Here is a 9,430-nt window from a genome sequence, read left to right on the forward strand (position 1 = left end):
AATGGCATCTACCTTTTTAGTGAGGGATTCAATTAGAGTTTTAAGCTCGGGATCTGATTTAACCTCAAACATACTTGGTAGCCTTAATCGTGGAAGAAGAATTAGCGAGCGGGGATATCATCACTACCCCGGTTGTTATTTCGCTTAGTTTGATCCTCTAAAATTTATAAGCCTCCCAGGCTCCTTTACTTAAGAAACTACCCCCATTCATTATGTCAAGGACTTCTTTATGGTGATGTTGAAGTCCTTTGAAAAAGGCACGAACTAACGTGTCTTTTGCTAAGTTATGGTGTGGACACTCTATAAGCGGCGATCGGTGAAAGCGATTCCAAGCCTCCGAAAATGATTCATGAGGATTTTGTCGAAAGAAATGAATCTTGGAAAGCATCTCATCCGTCTTTAGGGGTGGGTAAAATGTTCCATAAACAAATGAACAAGTTTAGCCCACGAAGTCCACGAATTAGCTTTGGGCGCTAACCAAGCACGCTTTTATCGGCTAAGGTGAAAGGGAATACCCTTAATTTAATTTGTTCAACCAACCGTGGGATGGTGGAATGTTGTTAGGACTTGTTCAATCCTACGATGTATGTTTGGTAAGGTTTTCATGGTCTAAACCATGAAAAACGGGTAACAAATTAAAAATATTTGGAGGGATTCTGAAATCCCCGATGGGTCCGCTAGAACGATGCAAGATTTGGGGCTATCGCCAAGGCTTTGTAGAAGTCCGAGAGAGGAGTCTCTCTTTCTTCCCCCATTATATCGGTGGTGTGTGTGGAATAATAGTAGCTAGAGGTGTAGTTTGTGGTATACTAGATAGACTTGTTTGTTGATGTTGTTGTGTATTCACGTTAGGTGTTTTGTTCGGCCGGACCTTAATCTCATGCAAGACTAAGTCGAGCTTAACTAAACATGCAACACTCCAAACAATTCGATGTACTAGTATAAACCTCTAACGGGGAGATCACGAGGTGTGGAAGAAAGGAATACCTGATTTCGTCCTTGCTTCGCTTATGAATAGCGTCTTGTGCAGCGTGTTCGTCAATATATAAGAGAATAGAACAACTGAAAAACTTGACAACTCGAAATTGAATCAAACTGTGGAAATCCGGAAATTTCAGCTAAGGCGCTGGCGCCTTCTTGGCGGCGCTCGGTCTAAAGTCGAGATTCCAAGAACTTAGCGGTCGCACTCTCTTTGAAGCGCCAGGCGCTTCGATTGTATTGATCAAATTCCAAGAACTTAAGCGCTGGTCGCCTCTCTTTGTAGCTGGCGCTGTATTTCCTCGCGGAATTTTTCCAAAACTGAAACGGCAACCACAGTATGAATCAAACAAGGGTGGGTGGATGAAATGGGACTTAAAAATGACTAATTCTATTATGAAAACAATGCTAAAGTGCAACTAAGATGGCAGCGGCGCCATTTGATAAACGTAAAATGAATAATTTACCTTCGAAATGAACGATGAATTCACAACGTAAGTAAACTAAACTTAACACTCTTTACGTGCCTAATTTATCAAAGAATTCTACTCTCAATCCTATGAGATATAGTGGAGTAGATAAAGTTCGTTCCACTCCTAGTGCTCTAGCATGGATGTTTTCTAATCTAACTAGTCGTTTTTAAGTCTATGAGAGTTTTACGAAGGGAATTATACTACGATGCAATTACCCACAAGATGCAACTAGTCGATTATCTAAATAATTATGGGAATGCTACGTTGATTCTATGATAAGGAGTTAGAGGGGGATTGATTCCACCTTAACTCAACTTAATCCACTAACGACGAATCGTCGTAATCCGAATGAATCGCCAAGCAGAAACAATTGGTTATTCCTAATCCCTAATTATACATGGCATTTCTACCAATTCATAACTAGCATGTGAACAATTAAACCCATTCTCATAGTGAACTAATCATTTCTAGAGTGGAATAGAAAAATACGACGACTCTACGATAATCGGAATCAAGCTTTCATCAAGGCTTCACAACCCCCTCTAATGGAGGTTTAGCCTTGAATCATTCCGCAATCATTTCCATTTAGCTTAAAACTAAACATAATATAAAGCATTGAAATTTACTTAATTAAACAATAATGAAATCTAATTTAATGACTAAATTGAAATAAGGACATGAATTGAAATTAGATCTAGAATTGGAAATGACAAAAATCGAAATGGATAGAAAGACTACTTTATTGATCTAATCCAATGAAGAACAAGATTCAAGGTTTAATCTAATGAAATGAATTAGATATTGAAACTACACTTAATCAAAAACAATTAAATAAAACTAGATCTAGAAGCTATTTTAATGGCTACTTTCTATTCTAAGCTATCTACCATTATCTAACTACTGGCTATCTATTAACAATGAGTTAAGCTTTTGTTCTTATACATTCAGATCCAAAAATCGTGCATGGGCTTGGAGCCATGTTTTGGGCGAGAATCGGGAGCCCAAAACCCAATTCTTTTCATCCAAAAGGCTCCTTCTTCAGCTGCGTTGACTTCCATAGACTTTTCGTCCACTTCTACTCCTCTGATTGGGTCAAGGCTTGGACCATTGCAAAGCTCTTTCCGAGCCGGTCGTTTTGACATAAGGTAGGCCTCAATCCGAGGTCCGAGTCCAAAGATATGGCATTCGGAGTTCTGCGACTTTTGCTTTTTATCTCGCTAAAGTGACACATTTCTCGCACATAATGGACTTTGAAGCCTGAAATGCATAAAAACACTTAATCAGTATTAACTCTTACTTATTATTCACATAATTGGTCTAACAGTATGATTATTAAGGGGTTAAAACTACAGTTTTGGGCTCTTATCAGTAAGTCTTTCTATAAATTTATTATGCTTGCAGGACAATTTTGGAGGATGTTTCTCTTCAAGAAGCAGAAAAATCTGGAAATGGAGTTTCTCTTCAGGATTTGGAGGTACAACTAGTTTCTAGAGTTTCATAAAGATACTCATTATGTGTGCAAGGTTTCATAATTTAGACTAGTCATGTTTATAAAAATCTCTGGATTTGTAATTGTATAGTCATGTTTATAAAAATCTCTGGATTTGTAATTGTATAGTTCTCACTGAAATTTATTTCTTTAATATCTTCTGCAGGAAGTGAAAAAGGGCATGGTTGTTGCTGGAAAAGTTAATGTTACTGCATTGGAGGAGAAAGCTGTTGAAGCTGAACCCTTAACTTATGCCACCAAGCAGGTGCATATTTGTGTTCTTTTTGTTCTTATAGAGTTGTTCTAATGTGTATGGCGTGTAATGTAGTATCTACCTTGTCCCTTTAGGAGGCAAAAGATGCGTTTAAAGCACTCTTGGAATCTGCTAATGTTGAATCTGACTGCTAATGTTGAATCTACTGTTGAGCAAGTTAGAGATCGCGAGGATCTTTTTGAAAGCTATTTGGCAGAACTTAAGAAAAAGGTAAAATTTTACTGTAGTTATTATTTGTTAGACACCAATGATCTTTATATATCATCATCACAATCCAATTCCTTTTCAGTTGCTTATAGCTAAATAATTTATTGTTTTATCTCCTATATAATAGCTGCATTCTGTTTGCTGCTTGAATTTGTTGCTCACTTGCACCTATCACTAAAAAATTCTTATAAGAGAAAATCAAACTTTCAACTTGAAATGGGCACAATAAGTATTGTGTATAAAATCTTTTCAATAGTTATATTTACACTTGTACAGTGTAATGTGTAATTGCAAGCTAGCAACATGATGAGTATTTTAAAAAAGAGAAGACATAACAGTTCAGTGGTGGGTTTTATACTTTTATGTACATAGTCAAAAGGTTCTGATAGAACTATCCTCGTTGGTTAGATATATTTTAATCCTTATGGTCGTGGAGGATATTTTCTCGGTGTTTTCTTATTAAAAACATTACTGTTTACTGTTTCCATTGTGGAATTCTGATGCAAGAGAAGGCAAAGGCACATGAGGAGCATAAAAGGAATATTAGGGAATACAAGCAGTTCCTGCAGTCCTATGACTTCATTAAGGTAGGTGTAGAAAAAAAGAAAGGTTTTTGGTTATACGGACTGTACTATAGTAGAAATTGTGTGAACTGTGCTCCCATTGTGGAGCATGTGCTCACTCTATGTTAGGCGTGTACAGTGCTAGCCACTGACGCAAAGCATTCATTACCCGTGATTTCCTTTCTCTTTTATAAAAATTGACTTTGCGAATGCATGATGTGGAAAAACTTGTGAAGAGCTTATTAACACTAACAAGCAAAAAGTTCAGTCTACACTTGACCAATTCTACAAAACGTTTGACAGTTGGAATAAAATGTTAAACAGTTACATTCTTTTGAGAAACAGAACAAAAATCAGATAAACAGAATAATGATCTGAATTATGTTTTCATTTCTAGAAAGGCAACTCAACAAAAACATACAAGAAATATGCAAGAGTAATGTCCACTTCAGAATTAGATTCACAATATAGCAGAACATTATAGGGATACATTACACCATAGGTAACAAAGCTGCTTGAAGTACAATCTTCCTCCAACACTTTATTACAAAATTCTCAATCACACAAGATGGAGAAATAATTATTATATATGAAATTATGAATCAATATCACATAATCCTGTAAACCGATCGAAAAAGAATACAAATATTGACAAACCACAACTGTAAAGGTGCACAATCACTCTTTATATAATTATTTTGATTCTATGTTTCCAGCAAATATCTTGCTCTATAGTCTCATTTTCTTTACCCAAACTCTCTCCCCTATGACACAAAAGTGTTGAAAACATGTGAACGAAAAACATGTTAACGTATATAAACATACGAAGACCTCAGTGGATATCTGATGTACCACACATGCAGACACTGAAGAAGAAAGGCAGAGGCTTGCGTTTCTCTCCTCCTTGGGAAGCGATAGCCATGACTGTGTAATTGTGAGAATTCCAATTTTCTTCAATTGCGTTGTTTGCAACTAGTCTCTCTTGTTCCTGTTGTGACCCAGCAGAATAGCTTTCTTCCTTTAAGAAGCTGAAAAGTGGAATGTTTGACTTCCCAGAGTCGGTTCTTCCCAACGTCACGACTTGCTTTTCTTCTGAAATTTGATGCTGTCCTAGCTTTTCACTATAGCTTTCTTGATCTTCTTTGAATGCTGAAGGAACAGTTTCTGCAATTATAGAGTCAACATTACTAGCAACGGTTTCTGAACCATAGGAGTTTTTATTGAAGGCCTCAGTAGTTATAGTCTGTTCTTCGTATTGTAATGGGATTTTCCTAGGCTCTTCAGATTTTTTAACCTTTGAAACTTCAGTGACTTCAGCATGGATGTTCCAGTCTTTTGAAGACGATGCAATACTGAACCTCTCAACACTGCATTTAGCTTCAACAGTAGGATTTTCATACTTGTCAATCACAGTTTCACCTTGCTTTTTTGCAAAAGTGGACTTTATCTTGTCGTCAACCTTGGGACTTAAAATTTCCTGTTCATAGGCAGTGTTGTAACTCCCAGTGCTGTCAGGAGATCCGATATCCATGCTTAAACCATTACCACATTTAGCGGCAGTGGGACCCCATATTAGTTCTTGTCCTTGAGATAGATCTGTAGAAATGACATACGTTTCAAATTGCATTGAAGTTTCTTCCCTTGAGATCCCTACATCAAAATTTGAGTCTATACTAACATCAGCGACTTTTGAAACCTCTTGCTTCAGTTCCAAGTTATCTACCATCTCAGCGGCCACTACAGTGAGGTTCTGTAAGGGATCTTGAGATTGAATTTTGACTGAAGAAACGAGATATGCTGTAACGTGTTATGTAGGATCTAAGTGGAAAAAAACTGGATTCAGTATCTCTGTTTCTATTACATCCTTCCTTACATTGTCGTGATGCTCTCTTTCCTCTGCAACCGTTTCATCTACAATTGAGCTACACAAGGAAAAATAACACATGGAAATTCTTTCTCCTATGGAATTGGTATCAACCACAGCCAAATCAGATGAAGAAGATGAAACTTCACCGCGCATCTTAGGTTCTTTCTCCAAACCCGTCTTCATCTTATAAACTGAAATATTACTGTCATGGATGGTAGCTTGGTCTCCATTGTCAATCACCTTATTCTTGCTAGTTTGAGAATCCATTTTGATCCCATACTTGTTCAGTCCGTTAATCTCAATCCCCTTGTTTACCTCTTCATTATCCACGCCTATTGACGTAGTTTCGAGCTTATATGACTTGTCCACCTTTGGTTCTTCCTCCAACTCCTCAGGAAGTGAAACTGTGTTGACACTATGTTTGTTCCATTCGAGGCCAGAATCATTCCCAGTCATACTTGTGTCATTAATGAAAACCACAAATTTGTCTTGGGATTGGGAAGTTTCTACTTGAAATGGTTCAGTTGCATTGTAAATCTGTGGAGTCTTTTCTATCAAAGTTCTGTTTGAGCGCTCGTTGTTCATTATCTCCTATGTCAACATCATTGAGCACAACTTTTAATATCTCTTCGACATTAGCTCCAACTGTGATTCTGAATTCCCTTTCATCGGTGTTGTTTGTACTTAGTAATTTCTCTTCTTCAAGTTGCATTTCTTTCTTTTGCATGTCATCCTTATGCTTTTCTACTTCTAAACTGGTAACAGAGATAACACTTCCATGTAGAACACCTTCAGTTTCGTTCTTTATTTCCTCAGAATCATGAGGTGTTGTTAAAGTGAATGGATCACTTCTCAGGACACTTCCAACATCTGAATTTTGTTATGCGTCAATGTTAACAGGCTTATATTGATTGAAAGTTAGATCTTTTGATGCCACAACTTCTGAATCCAGTGGAGTTGATATTGTGTCTAGAGATGAATTCATTGATTCTTCCCCCTCTGTTACAGTTAATAAGTAATCAACTTGGAGGTATTAGACTATTAGGAATAATGCTACATTCGGAAAGAATATGTCTAGTGTAACTATTCTTCTCTTGATCCTAAACTCCCATATAAATTGCATCTATGACTCCTAAATGATTCCAAAGTCAGGCCTATTGAATCTAAATAAGAATTACGAACAATATAAGGAGACACACTAACCTCTTTCCTTCCATGTTTGTTATATTGGGATGATTTGTTTCTGTTGGATTCGTACCAAAAGCAGAAGCTGTCACATTTGAACTTCCATCTTCAGGTGATAAAACTGATTGGATACATTCATCATTTTGATCTTCTAACATCAAAAAAGTTGAGGATTCATCAGGTGCTTGAACCTCAGTATCCTCTGGCTCTGGAGCAGTAAAACTGGCAAACTAAGATGGATATGTAGGACATAGATAAATAAAAACTATATACATACGATAACTTCTTGTGTTGGTTACTTTTTTAAAGAGAGTATGCAATGTTTTAAAAAACATTTGAGGCGCCTCGAGGCGAGGCGAACCTAAAACTCCTTAGAAGCGTTGAGTAATGCGTATATGCATAGGAGGCATACGCTTCAGTGCATGAGGCATTCCCAAGGTGTACGCCTCAGTTGCGAGGTGTAAGCCTCCATCGCACAGACTTTAGGGAATGATCAAAACAATGTTTTAGTGTTGTTTACATTTTTTAGGAGAGCTTATTACTACTGTGGGAATGATCTTTCTTGTATTTGAGGTGCACTTGTTGGTACTCCATTAGACTTAATTGAGCTCACGATCAACTATCCTCGCAGAATGCCAAATAGTGTGCTTAGCTTAGGCTGAGTCTAATGGCTCCCTATCCCTATAAAAATGGACAAAAGGTGAGTTTGATGGCTCTCTATGTCGACGGTTCCTTATCCCTATCCGGAAAACACTCATATATATGAAGTGATATTAAGGAATGAGGAATAGATTCTATGCCAGTTCATTTGGCGTAATTTGGTTGCCAGTTGAAGTTGAAGTGGCCTAGGAAAAATTTTGGGTTTTCATTTGGCGCCAGTTGAAGTGGCATAGAATGGATTTTATTTTTTTGAAGTGGAAACTTTTATTAATAATGATAACGAGTTTTACAAATAATTAAAACAAGTCGTGCAACAAGCTGCACCGCCAAGTCCTTTCATTTTATCTCCAACAAACTTTTATTTTATTTTTTCATTTTACAATGGTCGAAGTGGTAATAAATTCAATTATTCAAACTACACCAGTTGAAGTGGCGTAGTATGTTTGAAACCATCTCTATATCCTTAAAACACATTTTTTTTTAGTTTTGGAGATACAGAGTCCAAAACCATTGGACTCAGCCTTAGTCTATTAAAAAGTGATTGATTCTTATTTGTTTTCTTATACCACCATTCCTTGCGTTATCTTGATCTTTTGGGTTACTGGTTCTATTTATCCTCATATAAGACTGATAGGAAATGAAAGATTCTTACCTCTGCGATTCTGAATTTCACCACTACTAGTTTCTGATGGGTGCTCAGAAGCTGAAGCTGTCTCATTCACAAATCCATCTTCTGATGATGAAGGTGGTTCAGTCCTTTTGCCATTTGTACCATTTGTCGTCGACAGATATATTAAGGATACATCAGGAACCTGATCCTAAGTATTTTATGGTTCTAGAGTTGCAGTATAGTCAGATGAACTAGTATACTTAATAGGTAAATCTAATAAATATAACACAAATAGATTGATGTAAAGCAGATGCTACATACTAAATACAATTGTTTCAAAGAAAACAATTTACATACCTTTTTCGTTTGATGCTTCCTTCTTAATATAAGAAACACCTACTCCTGGATCTTCAGAAATCAAACTATGATGTCTCTCATGAAAATCCTCCTCTTTGGGTGAAGAAACCGGTTTCTCAGCTTTCACTTTACTGTCATTAGTTGCGGTAGAGGGCACTTCGGAATAACTGTTTGGTGCTTCAACCTCGCTGTCTTCCTGCTCTGTAGCATTTCAATGTATTAGAACTTGCTACTTAATTCTCTTTATGTAAAAGCTACGTATAACAGATTAACAGAAACTTCTAATATACCTTGCGAACCAGATACATTGTTGTTCCTCATCTCATTACCCATGTCCGCTATCCAAATCCTGCAACTCAAGGAAGGAAAACTGCGGTTAGTTACAATATCTTCGTTCTGCTAAACCATGCACCAATATTAGGAACATAAAACTATAGGAGCTATGAATTGTATACCATGATATTGGTATCCACATTCAGTTAGAGAGCTATAAACAAGAACTTGGAATTTTGTGAGACTGCGAGAGTGTTATTACTTTGATTTTGAACAGCTAGTACACCCCCATTGCTTAAAGCACAAGTCACATTGGTCATCAACCAAAATTACTAAAGAAATAAAGCTACAGAATGATCATTACATTAAAGCCTAAATCCTTGAAAATTGAAATGGTACAGAGCAGCTGACTAGGTTTTGTATACACCTACTAACCATGTACCTTGCCTTTTGTTTTCCTAATAATAATAATAAAGAGGGCTTCTTCAGTGCTA

The 9,430-nt window shown here is 36.9% G+C and overlaps 1 protein-coding gene across 1 annotated transcript; it reads right to left on the reverse strand.

Moving 5' to 3' along the window:
- Positions 1 to 4,726: 4,726 nt before the first annotated feature.
- Positions 4,727 to 8,984, reverse strand: LOC147477558 (uncharacterized). Its single transcript, XM_086586038.1, has 8 exons — positions 8,954 to 8,984; positions 8,664 to 8,864; positions 8,567 to 8,579; positions 8,349 to 8,452; positions 7,110 to 7,244; positions 6,380 to 6,721; positions 5,926 to 6,255; positions 4,727 to 5,781 (listed from the first exon to the last, which is right to left on the reverse strand). The coding sequence occupies exons 1-8, from the start codon at positions 8,982 to 8,984 to the stop codon at positions 4,817 to 4,819; spliced, it is 2,121 nt and encodes a 706-aa protein (XP_086442164.1). The 3' UTR covers positions 4,727 to 4,816.
- Between the last annotated feature and the right edge of the window lie 446 nt (positions 8,985 to 9,430).

Source organism: Coptis chinensis, chromosome 9 (assembly GCF_015680905.1).
Source record: "Coptis chinensis isolate HL-2020 chromosome 9, ASM1568090v1, whole genome shotgun sequence".
NCBI lineage: Eukaryota > Viridiplantae > Streptophyta > Magnoliopsida > Ranunculales > Ranunculaceae > Coptis > Coptis chinensis.

Bases quoted from the DNA above. Each gene is read 5' to 3' on its own strand.
- LOC147477558 (XM_086586038.1), bottom strand. From the start codon at position 8,984: ATGAGGAACAACAATGTATCTGGTTCGCAAG. The intron at 6,722-7,109 runs GTACGAATCCAA...AACAAAATTCAG, and splicing joins TGTGACAGCTTCTGCTTTTG to ATGTTGGAAGTGTCCTGAGA. The intron at 6,256-6,379 runs GCAACTGAACCA...GTGTCAACACAG, and splicing joins AGACTCCACAGATTTACAAT to TTTCACTTCCTGAGGAGTTG.